This window comes from Microcaecilia unicolor, chromosome 6 (genome assembly GCF_901765095.1).
Source record: "Microcaecilia unicolor chromosome 6, aMicUni1.1, whole genome shotgun sequence".
NCBI classification, from domain to species: domain Eukaryota; kingdom Metazoa; phylum Chordata; class Amphibia; order Gymnophiona; family Siphonopidae; genus Microcaecilia; species Microcaecilia unicolor.
In genome coordinates this window covers 115,719,251-115,732,851 of record NC_044036.1, presented here as the reverse complement: position 1 = coordinate 115,732,851, position 13,601 = coordinate 115,719,251, and the positions used below count along the sequence as shown (strand labels likewise).

At 43.0% G+C, this 13,601-nt stretch overlaps 1 protein-coding gene across 1 annotated transcript in view; it reads right to left on the bottom strand.

Annotated features, from left to right (window-relative positions):
- Positions 1 to 845: 845 nt before the first annotated feature.
- Positions 846 to 13,601, bottom strand: part of LOC115471584 (soluble scavenger receptor cysteine-rich domain-containing protein SSC5D-like) — a 107,325-nt gene continuing 94,569 nt past the window's right edge. The window contains exon 5 of the mRNA XM_030205266.1: positions 846 to 927. Within this exon, the coding sequence (XP_030061126.1) occupies positions 922 to 927 (6 nt within the window). The 3' untranslated portion in view covers positions 846 to 921. The remainder of the gene's footprint in view (positions 928 to 13,601) is intronic.

The window sequence follows — 13,601 nt, the reverse complement described above, 5'->3', positions numbered from 1 at the left end:
GAATTCTATAACACTACATGCAAATCCTAGAAACGTCCTTGACCCTCCCATGGTCACACCCCTTTTTGGATCCAAGCAGAAAAAAATCACACGCAAATCTTTATGGCATAGCAACTATAAAGATTTGTGCATAAATTCTAATAATGCCAATTAGCACCAATAATTGATTGTTAGCCTTCAACTATCAGCACTAATTGGCTTGTTAGGCAAGTAAATTGCACATACAGTTTGGGCAATGTGTACTCAGTGATCACTGCAAGTCACGTTATAGCATTTATACAGTAATGAGCTGCCTTACATGCATTTGCATATTTTGCATTTCATTAGTACATAACCTGCGGTGACTTAAATATCACTGTGTTAGGGCAAGACAATCTGCGCAGTCACGTTACAGGGCGAATAATGCAGGTTATTGCTCTAATGCAGCTTGATAACTTGCCCCCTAAATGATGGCACCCAGTCGGCTGGCAATTACAGACTCGAGGCCTTGGTTACAATCAAGAAAAGTAGTTTTCTGATAGGAGAGGGGAGAAAATGTTACTGAGTGCAATGAAATATCAAAATACGGGTTAAGGCAGCCTACAATACAAGTCCTCGCATAGCTCAAGTAGACAAAATTACCTGAACAGCTGACATGGGCAGTCTCATAGTATAGACAGTAAGAGCCATGTGTAATGTTGCTCCTGCAATCCATCAGTTGAGATTCTGTCCCATTACAGGAAACATCAATTAGAGCTCTGCCAATTGTATTCGATGCAAACCAAGCAATTTCTGATATTGCCAGAGCGACTCCACAGCCCAGCGTGTTACAGACTACTTGAGCTTCTCGTAAGCTCCATGTTGGGCTGCACACTATGTTCCACTGGTTATCTTTAAGCAACTCCACTCTCCCGCTGCAGTGGCTGGTTCCACCTATTAGTCTCACATCTGGAAGGGGGAAATTAAAAGTAAGGTGATAAAATTATCTGTAAGAAATAGGAGCCAGCAAGGATGAGTGGTCCCAAAACAGTTATATGCCTATTACATGCGTAAATATGTAGAATAATGGCATTTACATGCGTATGTGCACATACATACGTGTAAATGCCACAATCCCACCTGAGTGCTATTCTGTAAATACCTGCTTAATTTAGTAACACATAGTTGTACACATGGGTAGAGGATGGACAGGGCTCATGTGTGTGTAACTTATAGAATAAGTGCTGATGCCCAGCTTTTAAGGGCATATACTACTACTACTACTACTTAACATTTCTAGAGCGCTACTAGGGTTACGCAGCGCTGTACAATTTAACAAAGAGAGACAGTCCCTGCTCAAAGAGCTTACAATCTAATAGACAAGTGAACGGTCGGTCCGATAGGGGCAGTCAAATTTTTGTCTCATTAATCCATGCTTTTGAATATGCTCCGTAATATATACCTGGTTATACTAGTATTCAAAGTAGCATTGGCTCCTACCGGGTGCCCTCTGGTGCCTAATTGTAGGCATCCTGCTACAGAATTGCCCTGAAAGTGGTCAAATCTTCATTCCGGCAGACATTCAAAGCAATTTAGCCAGCCACTGACTGGTTAAATCGCTTGGTCAGGGCTAGCTAATAATTTTCAGCGGCACTTAACCAGCTAAATGCTGCTGAAATTTGCAGTTAGTGCCTAACTCAAAGTCAGCTATGTTGGGGGCATTCCAAGGGCCGAGTCAGCACTTGGCCTCTTAAGAGCTGATATTCAGCCCTTAACTTCTGGATTCTATATATCACGTTGAGATTTCCGTGCAGAAATTGAAGCATATTCCATAGCAATGCACATAACATAACTGGTTAATAAGTTAATCAGCGCTAATTGGATGTTAACAAACACTCCTCTCTAAATGACTTCTGTAACATGGTGCACATAAATTCTAATGCGTGCTGCAAAACGGGGGTGTGGCCATGGGCGTGGAATGGGTAGGCCATGGGTGTTCAGAAAATTTACGTGCAGGATTATAGAATACACTTGCTCCGCTCCAAACTTAGGCACCGGTATTTACACCAAGTTTTCGTTGGTGTAAATTGATGCACCTAGAGTTAGGCGCTGGCATGGCTGCTAGGTGTATTCTATAAACCCACTTAGGCATATTCTATAAGCCATGCCTAAATCTAGGTGCAGTTTATAGACTACACCTAAGCAGAAATTTTTTCGGTGCCGATTTTTCAGGTGCCATTAGTAAAATCAAGTCCTAAGTGGCCAGGTTTAGTGCATAAATGGGACCGTGTCACGGTCGTGCCCTTATGTCCAGACCTACTGTTTCTCTGTATCTAGCTCTGTGACCTCTCTAGTCTGCCTTTTTCCTGCTGTTGCTCTTCCTGTTAGCCAAGCCTCGCTTTGGTGTCCCTGAAGCCAAGCCTCACTTTGGTCTCCCTGCTTCTGCTTCATTTCCTACTTGTGACATCATCAGCCTACTCCTTTATAAGGACCCAGGCAGCTTTCCTACATTGCCTTTGCAACAGGTCTATTTTCCTTTTTTTTTTTTTTTGTACTGTTGTATGATTCTGAAGGAACTGGTTTTCTTGTAAATCTGTGCCTTTGGGCATAGCCATGAGCCCTGTGTGAGTGGTTTTGGTTTGCTCTCAAGCAAAGCCCTCTTCTGTTTCTCTGTGTGTGTTGTTCTGGTTTAAACCTGTATGGATTACTTGTCTGTTAACTTTGCTCCTAAAGCAAAGTCCTGTTCTGTGTGTGGTTCTGCTCTGAACCTGAATAGATTCATTTCTTGTTTCTAGGCTCTCTAGCTTAAACCTGTTTTGTTTCCTTGTGTGGTTTCCCTTGTTACCTTTCACTGTTCAGAGAGCCGGTTGTTGCTAGCCCAGCTGCATTTCTTGATTAATTTGTTTCCACAGCCTAGCTGCTTCCCTGATTACCTTGCTCCCATGCAGCTGGGTGTACTCTCTCTGCCTGCTTTCCCCTTTTCCCTGAGTGCTGTATGGTACAGCCTAGAGTGTATTCCTATAGTTGGCTCCCCTTTTCCCATGAGTGCTGTGTGGCACAGCCTAGTGTATTCCTATGAATGGCTTCCCTTTTCCATGAGTGCTGTATGGTACAGCCTAGAGTGTATTCCTATAGTTGGTTCCCCTTTTCCCTTGAGTGCTGTGTGGCACAGCCTAGTGTATTCCTATGAGTGGTTTCCCTTTTTCCTTGAGTGCCTAGTGGCACACCCTTGAGTATTCTTATGAGTGGTTTCCCCTTTTCCCTGAGTGCTGTAAGGTACAGCCTAGAGTGTTCCTATGAGTGGCTTCCCCTTTTCCCTGAGTGCTGTAAGGTACAGCCTAGAGTGTTCCTATGAGTGGCTTCCCCTTTTCCCTGAGTGCTGTATGGTTCAGCCTAGAGTGTATTCCTATAGTTGGCTCCCCTTTTCCCTTGAGTGCTGTGTGACACAGCCTAGTGTATTCCTATGAGTGGCTTCCCTTTCCCTGAGTGCTGTATGGTACAGCCTAGAGTGTATTCCTATAGTTGGCTCCCCTTTTCCCTTGAGTGCTGTGTGGCACAGCCTAGTGTATTCCTATGAGTGGCTTCTCTTTCCCTGAGTGCTGTATGGTACAGCCTAGAGTGTATTCCTATAGTTGGCTCCCCTTTTCCCTTGAGTGCTATGTAGCACAGCCTAGTGTATTCCTATGAGTGGTTTCCCTTTTTCCTTGAGTGCCTAGTGGCACACCCTTGAGTGGCTTCCCTTATCCTTTAGTTCTGTATGTCAAGCCAAGTCCTGTTCCAGAATCTTGTTCCAGTCAAGCCAAGCCCGTTCTAGAATCCTGTTCTAGCCAAGCCAAGCCCATTTCAGAATCCTGTTCCAGCCAAGCCAAGTCTGTTCCAGAATCCTGTTCCAGCCAAGCCAAGCTTGTTCCTGAATCCTATTTGAGAATCCTGATTCCTGTGTATTGTCTTGCTTGTTGCTTGAGTGTGCTCTATTTGCCATGTCTGGTATCCTGTTTGTATCCAGTGCCTGGTTTGCCTCTGCTCTGCGCCTGGCTGCAGCCCAAGGGCTCACCATCCTGGGTTCCGTGACAGACCACATAAAAGTCTGTCCTATTTTTATGCAATGCACCATGGTCGTTTAAGTGTTGAATATCAACTTAAGTGGTTATGTGTTAGTCAGCTCAAAAATAGCCAAATATTCAAAGCCAAAGCCTGGGCAGGGCCCGGCTCTGAACACTCGGGAATAACTCTGTTAGCAGTGAGCACAACACTCACCAGCTGAATATCAGGCCCTTTCTCTTTAGATTAATATTGCGATCATTTTCTTACAACAGTCATGGCTTTATAAGTAATTGATAAAAACAGTTGTACTTTTTTAATTGAATATTAATATATTATACTTCCCAAACTTGATATTCGTTTATTTGGATTTAGCTCGTACCTTTTCATTGATAGCTCAAGATGAGTTATTCAGGTACAGTTGGTATGTTCCTGTCCCCAGGGGGCTTACAATCTAAGCAGCCAATTTACTAAGCTGAGTTATGGCAATAATACACATTATTAGCTAATTAACAAGCATTAATTGGTGATAACACCAATTGCGGGCTGAGGGTTACTCCAAAGAGATACAGAACAGTATGTTAAAGAATGTCCGTGGCTAAAAATCATACTCTCCTCTACCACTCTCTTCCAAAACACACAGAACTCAGATAAAGGGTCCCTGGAAAGAAGCTTAGGACTCTCCCAACTACCTCCAGGCAGAATCAGGTTACCCAAAAGGGGAATAAACTATAATAGGCTGGTAGGATTTATACAAAGCAGAGATTCTCAGCCCAGTCCTCAGGACACACTTAGCCAGTCAGACTTTCAGGATATCCATAATAAATATGCATATAATAAATTTGCATGCTGAACCCCATTGTATGCAAATCTATCATATGTATATTTTGTGTATATCCTGAAAACCTGACTGTTTAGGTATTTTGGAGGATTTATTAACCACCTTTATGAAGAGATCCACCCAAAGCAGTGTACAGCAGGTACAGTTTAGCATAAAATTACATAAGTACATACAGTGGGGGAAATAAGTATTTGATCCCTTGCTGATTTTGTAAGTTTGCCCACTGACAAAGACATGAGCAGCCCATAATTGAAGGGTAGGTTATTGGTAACAGTGAGAGATAGCACATCACAAATTAAATCCGGAAAATCACATTGTGGAAAGTATATGAATTTATTTGCATTCTGCAGAGGGAAATAAGTATTTAATCCCTCTGGCAAACAAGACCTAATACTTGGTGGCAAAACCCTTGTTGGCAAGCACAGCGGTCAGACGTCTTCTGTAGTTGATGATGAGGTTTGCACACATGTCAGGAGGAATTTTGGTCCACTCCTCTTTGCAGATCATCTCTAAATCATTAAGAGTTCTGGGCTGTCGCTTGGCAACTCGTATCTTCAGCTCCCTCCATAAGTTTTCAATGGGATTAAGGTCTTGTGACTGGCTAGGCCACTCCATGACCCTAATGTGCTTCTTCCTGAGCCACTCCTTTGTTGCCTTGGCTGTATGTTTTGGGTCATTGTCGTGCTGGAAGACCCAGCCACGACCCATTTTTAAGGCCCTGGCGGAGGGAAGGAGGTTGTCACTCAGAATTGTACGGTACATGGCCCCATCCATTCTCCCATTGATGCGGTGAAGTAGTCCTGTGCCCTTAGCAGAGAAACACCCCCAAAACATAACATTTCCACCTCCATGCTTGACAGTGGGGACGGTGTTCTTTGGGTCATAGGCAGCATTTCTCTTCCTCCAAACACGGCGAGTTGAGTTCATGCCAAAGAGCTCAATTTTTGTCTCATCTGACCACAGCACCTTCTCCCAATCACTCTCGGCATCATCCAGGTGTTCACTGGCAAACTTCAGACGGGCCGTCACATGTGCCTTCCGGAGCAGGGGGACCTTGCGGGCACTGCAGGATTGCAATCCGTTATGTCGTAATGTGTTACCAATGGTTTTCGTGGTGACAGTGGTCCCAGCTGCCTTGAGATCATTGACAAGTTCCCCCCTTGTAGTTGTAGGCTGATTTCTAACCTTCCTCATGATCAAGGATACCCCACGAGGTGAGATTTTGCGTGGAGCCCCAGATCTTTGTCGATTGACAGTCATTTTGTACTTCTTCCATTTTCTTACTATGGCACCAACAGTTGTCTCCTTCTCGCCCAGCGTCTTACTGATGGTTTTGTAGCCCATTCCAGCCTTGTGCAGGTGTATGATCTTGTCCCTGACATCCTTAGACAGCTCCTTGCTCTTGGCCATTTTGTAGAGGTTAGAGTCTGACTGATTCACTGAGTCTGTGGACAGGTGTCTTTCATACAGGTGACCATTGCCGACAGCTGTCTGTCATGCAGATAACGAGTTGATTTGGAGCATCTACCTGGTCTGTAGGGGCCAGATCTCTTACTGGTTGGTGGGGGATCAAATACTTATTTCCCTCTGCAGAATGCAAATAAATTCATATACTTTCCACAATGTGATTTTCCGGATTTAATTTGTGATGTGCTATCTCTCACTGTTACCAATAACCTACCCTTCAATTATGGGCTGCTCATGTCTTTGTCAGTGGGCAAACTTACAAAATCAGCAAGGGATCAAATACTTATTTCCCCCACTGTAAGTAGTGCCATACTGGGAAAGACCAAAGGTCCATCTAGCCCAGCATCCTGTCACCGACAGTGGCCAATCCAGGTCAAGGGCACCTGGCACGCTCCCCAAACGTAAAAACATTCCAGACAAGTTATACCTAAAAATGCGGAATTTTTGTTAACAGCATAACAATACAAAAATGGCCAAATATAAACATGAATACAATAACCTCCCCATTTACAAAGCCGCACGAGCTGTGTCAACATTAGTGCACCGGCAGCCGCTAATGTGGCTTAGTAAACAGGAGGGTAAATGAGGTTAAATTTGAGAACAGCAAAAATGTAAAAGCATTCATTTAATGGACACACCCCACATGAACAAAAATGAACAACAGAAGGCCAAAAATAATTTGACATAGAGAAGTCAAGAAAAGTGTTAAATACTGACAACAGGTTTTATACTTGCTCACAATTCTGGTTTCATTTAGTTTCCTTGGGCATGGGTTATTGCTCCCAATCTTTTGCATCTCTTCCAGGAACCAACAAGAGGGAGAGATATTTAGCAGGGGCATATCTGAGGTTCAGTGGTAGGGGGGGCAGGGGCTAAAGTGAGGGGGCACATTATAGCCCCCCCCGGCCGCCGCCGAACCCCCCCCCCCCACCGTCGCCGTTATCTACCCCCGCCGAGGTCCGCTTCCTCCTGCCTGCCGGTGCCTTTTACTTCAGCTGGCGGGGGACCCAACCCCTGCCAGCCCAGCCGAGGTCTTGTTTAAGTTTTCTTCCTTGTGCTGTGTTGTTAAAAGCTGCATCCCTTCCCTTCCATTTTCGGACGGAGTCTGACGTCGCAGCCTTCCCTCACTGGGTCCCGCCCTCGTCTGATGTAACTTCCGGTTTCCACGAGGGTGGGACACAGGGAGGGCCTGAAGGGAAGGGAGGCAATCTGCCTTTCCAAACGGAGCTCAGCTGAGGCACTGCAGATTTTAACCCTAGAACGCATATTGGGGGCCTTTTAGGCCCCCATGCTTACATTTTTGCTATTATCTGCAAAATTACTTTAGTTAGAATTTTGAAACTCAAGGTATTCCTCAAGTATGTCATTGTTGATAATATCCAGTTGTTCATATCATTTTTTTTCATAGGCATTATGGTGTAACAATGCTTGTTTGGTGAAAACTACATCTGTACGAATTGGGGGCCTTTTAGGCCCCCGCTGTTTTTATCATGTTCTCAGAAGTGTTTGTGTCTCAAGTTACTTTATTTGTACTCAGTAATGCTGGTGGAGGGGCCAGGGTGTGGATAATAACATGTGAGGATGTCATGTGATTTTTGGAGGGAGTGATAAGGCCATGACATCACCTCAGGTCCTCTGAACACTGAGGACAGTATACACTGTGAGCTAATTGCTGAAGGACCTGTGATAAGATAAGCTGTTGAGAGGAAATCTGTTTCATTTTCTAACATCTAGTCAGCAATGGCACAGTCTTCCTCCAAGTGTCTGACTGACCAAGAGATTGAAGCGATTATGTTTCAAAGCGATGATGAAAGTGAACTATCTTTGTCTGATGAAGAATATCTGCCACCAGCTAATCAAACATCCTCATCCAGTGATTCTTCTGATGATGAAGAAGTGAATCTAGTGGATCCTCAAGAAGTGATAAGTAGAACATCCAAAACGAATGTTTTTTGGGACAGTAATCCTACATTAGTCGGACGTACTCCAATACACAATATTGTGAGACAGGCTCAAGGAGCTGTGGGAAGTCCCAGTTACTTTACCCCTAAAGATGTATTCTGTACTTATTTTTCTGACAATATTGCAGAAGAGGTCCTATTATGTTCAAACCTAGAAGGAAGATGTATCGCTTCAGCAAAAAATAAGTCCTGGAAAAATATCTCAAAAGAGGAACTTTATGCATATATTGGACTTTTCCTGCTGGCAGGGAGTCAAAAATCGTATGATGTCCCAATACGAGAATTATTTCTGGACCCACTTTCTGATCCACACTATAAGGCGACAATGTCAGTGGGCAGATATGAGGAAATTAGAAGGATCATTCGCTTTGATGATAAGCGAACTCGTGCAGCGAGGTTTGAAACAGACAAATTAGCCCCTATCAGTTATATCTGGAACATATTTATCAAAAATTGCACAAAACTTTACAATCCTAGTACTAATGTTACTGTAGATGAGCAACTTGTACCGTTCAGAGGACGCTGCAAATTCATACAATACATGCCCAGCAAGCCAGCCAAGTACGGTATAAAAATCTTCTGGATGTGTGATTCTGCAAATTATTATGGCATAAATGGCGTAATCTACTGTGGCAAAGAGGTTGGTGCACCAGTACAGAAGGATCTGGGGTCTGAAATAGTCAAAACTCTTGCTGTTCCAATATTCAATTCAGGTAGAAACATCACCATGGACAATTATTTCACCAATGTTGAACTAGGCAATTTTCTGCTTGCAAAAGCTATTACACTTGTTGGTACTATAAAGCAAAACAGACGAGAAATTCCAGCAGCACTCAAACACAATCGTCAGCGAGCACTTTATGAGAGTGTCTTTGGATTCAATAACAAAGCGACTTTGGTATCTTACAAGGCAAAGAAGGAGAAATCTGTAATTTTACTCAGTACCATGCATCACAATTGCAGTGTTGACAGCAATAACCAAAAATTGAAACCAGAAATCATCCTGCATTACAATGCAACAAAAGGAGGTGTAGATAAAATGGATGAGATGGTGGGAGAATATTCGTGTAAGAGGCAAACAAAACGATGGCCTGTAGTACTATTTTCAAATATGCTTGATGTAGCAGCCCTAAATTCATTCATTATTTATACAGAAACTCATCCTGAATTTCATGCACAGAGGAAGGACAGGAGACGCTTATTCTTGAAGGACCTTTGTCATGAACTTGTAATACCTCACATGATAGAGCGAAGCGACTTGAAATGCTTGCCAAAGAAAACTAAAGAAGCAATGAAACGGTGTGGCGTACAGTTTCAGATTACTCCAGAGCCAGGAGAAAGAAAACGAAAGCGTTGTTTCATGTGTCCAAGAAACATAGAGAGGAAAACTGAGCGATATTGTTCCACTTGTAAGGAAACTGTTTGCAAAGAACACTCTTCTGAAAAAATAACATGTCAGAATTGTTTGAAAGACTAATATAATAGAAAAGAAAGTTAGAATAAAAATGTAGCTGCAGCTAATTTGCTATAGATTTCTATGCATTTTTGTGTGTTTTCATGTCTTTGCGTGAAATTTGGGAAAAAAAAGATTTTTTGGTGTTTTCTGTGAAAAATTATAATTAAAATGTTGTCCACTATTCATATTTTATTGAGCAATTTTGAAATAAACTTGTGAAAGTTATTTAAGTGTGTTTTTCTACATTATGTGCATGGGGGCCTAAAAGGCCCCCATGACGTTAATATGTATATTTTTAACATCATGCGTTCTAGGGTTAATGCAGGGGGCCCGGTGGCGGATGGAGCAGAAGGCAGACAGGTGAGACCGGGGACTGCAGCACCGGGGAATTTTGTCCCTCCTGCCCCCCCCCCCTCTCGGCGGCCCTGATTACAACACTACACTGGACCCCTTTTTGGATAGGACACATCTTAGATATAAACCTAGTATAGGAGACTCCAAAGGGATTTCATACCTGTGTAAACCTTTAAACTTTACAGATCCCTGGAGATTGCTCCACCCTGATATCAAAGATTACACCCATTTGTCCTGGGCACACAATTCTTTGTCTCAGATTGACTATATTTTTATCTCCCAACCCTTTTTCCAATACATAGATTTAGCGGAGATTGGCCCTATGGAAATGACAAGTCAGGTAACTAAATTTGTAGAAGAGAAAAACTATTAAAGTTGTTAAATCACATGCAGACTGTGAGAAATTGCAGCAGGACCTTAGAAAGCTGGAAGACTGGGCATCCAAATGGTGACAAGATAACTGGATTGAGAACGTGCGCTAGATATAATCTACTTAGATTTCAGCAACGCCTTTGACATGGTTCCTCATAGGAGGCTCTTGAATAAACTTGACAGGCTGAAGTTAAGACCCAAAGTGATGAACTAGATTAGGAACTGGTTGACGGACAGAAGCCAGAGGATGGTGGTTAATGGAATTCACTGAGAGGAAGGAAAGATGAGTAGTGGAGTGCCTCAATAATTGGTGCTGGGGCCGACTTTGTTCAATATGTTTGTGAGCAACATTGCCGAAGGTTTAAAAGGTAAGGTCTGCCTTTTTGCAGATGATACCAAGATTTGTAACAGAGTGGACACTCCAGATGGAGTGGAAAACTTGAAAAAGGATCTGCGGAAGTTAGATGAATAGTCTAATGTTTGGCAATTAAAATTCAGTGCAAAGAAGTGCATAGTGATGCACTTAAGGAGTAGAAATCCAAGGCGGTGAGAGGCTGATATGCACAGACAGGGAGAGGGATCTTGGAGTGATAGTATCAGAAGATATGAAGGCAACGAAACAGTGTGACAAGGAGGTGGCCATAGCCAGAAGGATGCTAGGCTGTATAGAGAGAGGTGTAACCAGCAGAAGAAAGGAGGTGTTGATGCCCCTGTACAAGTCGTTGGTGAGGCCCCACCTGGAGTTTTGTATTCAGTTTTGGAGGCCATATCTTGCTAAAAATATAAGAAGACTTGAAGCGGTCCGGAGGAAGATGACAAGAATGATATGGGGCTTGTGCCAAAAGACATATGAGATGAGACTGGAAGACCTGAATAGGAATTGGGGAGTTATGATACAGACATTTAAATACTTGAAAAGTATTAATATAGAAACAAATATTTTCCAGAGAAGGGAATGTGGTAAAACTAGAGGACATGAGTTGAGGTTGTGGGGTGGTAGACTTAGGAGTAATGTCAGAAAATTCTTTTTTCACAGAGTGGTGAATGCTTGGAATGACCTCCTGAGGGAGGTGGTAAAAAAAAAAACTGTGGCGGAATTCAAAAAGGCACGGGATGAACATAGAGGATCTCTAATTAGAAAATAAATTATATCAAAAAATGAAACTTAAAGGGTTGCATGTGTGTTTGTATGTGAATTGGTGCTTAGATGGTGACTCTGGCTGCATCAACTAAGGTCGGTGCTGGGCTGGGTTGTATGATCTGAGTCCCGAATATGGCAATCCAGTTTAGGGTGGGCTGGAGAGAGCTTTGATGGAAACTCCAGTGGTTTGGAATGTGAGGACAGTATCGGGCAGACTTTTACGGTCTTTGTCCAGCAAATGATAAGATGGATCTGAATAGGCTGGAGTGGGCTTTGACAGAAACTCCAGTAGTTGGAACATAAGAACAGAGCCAGGCGGACTTCTACGGTCTATGTCCCAGAAGCACAAAAGAAAGACCATGATCAAGTAAATAATATCACGTTCATTGTTAATTGAAATCTTGATGATACTGAATGTGACTGTTGGACAGGCTAGATGGACCACTCAGGCCTTTATCTGCCATCACTCACTTACTATGTATTGCTCTATGGTGTGACCTCACCTTGAAAATTGTACACTGGTCACCGTATCTCAAAAAAAGATATAGTAGAATAGAAAAGGTTCAAAGACAACCAAAATGAGTAAGAGGATGGAACTCCTCTCATATGAGGAAAGACTTAAGCTTGGAGAAGAGACGAATGATGGGGGCATATGATAGAGATCTACAAAATCCTGAGTGAAGTAGAATGGGGAAACATGAATCAATTGTTTACTCTTTCAAAAAGTACAAATACTAGGGAACACCCCATGAAGTTACATGATAATACTTTTAAAACATTTAGTAGAACATAATGTGCTGTCCTTGCAGTAACAGGATGAACATTCCAGGTCAATAGTTAAGCTCTAGCACTCATTGCCAGAGGATATGGTAAGAGAAGTTAGCATATCTAAGTTTGAAAAAGATTTGGACAAATTCCTGCTTTTAAGGTAGACAAGGGGAAAACCACTATTTATCCCTGGCATCAATAGTATGGAATCTGGTTATTCTTTGGGATTCTGCCAAGTATTTGTGACCTGGACTGGCCACTGCTGAAAGCAGGTTACTGGCCTAGATGGACTTTCGGTCTGACCCAGCATGGCAATTCTTATGTTCTTATATTCTTCATGATGCTCCTCAGTGAGATGGGCTCTGTTCTCTCTTTTGTCTGTTTGCTCCTCTTAAGTGGCTCTTACATGTCTTTAAGTGGTTAGGCACTGAGAGGGAGTGAGCAGAGTAAACTCAGTTCCCCTTAAGAGCATTCCCTCACCAGACCACATTAAGGGTATGTTAGTTAGACTGCTGAATCGGAAGCGTGGGGTCCAGGTAGAGAGCAGGATCAAATCCTTAGTGTGGGAACAGCATGGAGAGACCCAGAACAGGGAGAGTGGGTGCTCCAAGACAGGTTCTAAACACAAGCAGCAGTGTTTGAAGATGTGCCTGGTGCAGGACGAAGGGGTCCTTCAGGAGAGTCATAGCCTGTGACTGCAGTGTTTGAGGACATGTCAAAGTAGGAGGTTTACATTGTGAAGTATTTACCCAGTTTATGACTGCAGTGTTTGAAGATGAGTCAAGGTGGGAGGATTACAGAGCACAAGTAAAGTACTGAGGTGAGCCTGCTAGGAGTGGTCACTGTGAGTGTTAAGTACTGTGAGTTAATGAAGATGAGCTTCAGGGAACATGGAAGTCTTTTTTGTGTGAAATGAAGTTCCATATGAATCCTGCCAAAGTTTGTGTACCAGATCTGTGATACTAAGAAAGTAGCTTTTGGTTCATAATAAAGACTTTTCTTCTGGTTTCCACTGTCTTCTGCTTGCATCTGTGAAAGCTCTATGCCAGACTGCCACCTATGCCATCATAGGGACCTCCAATGGCCCCAGTCTTCTCTCCTTCCTTGTCTCTTTCTTTCTCCATGCATTTGATAAAGTAGGGCCTGAGATGGTCCCTGATCACATCCCCTTCTTTTCCTTTCTCTGCAGTCACCTTTACAGACAAATAAGCCCCTTGTTTCCCATAAGGAGTCTTCACCTTA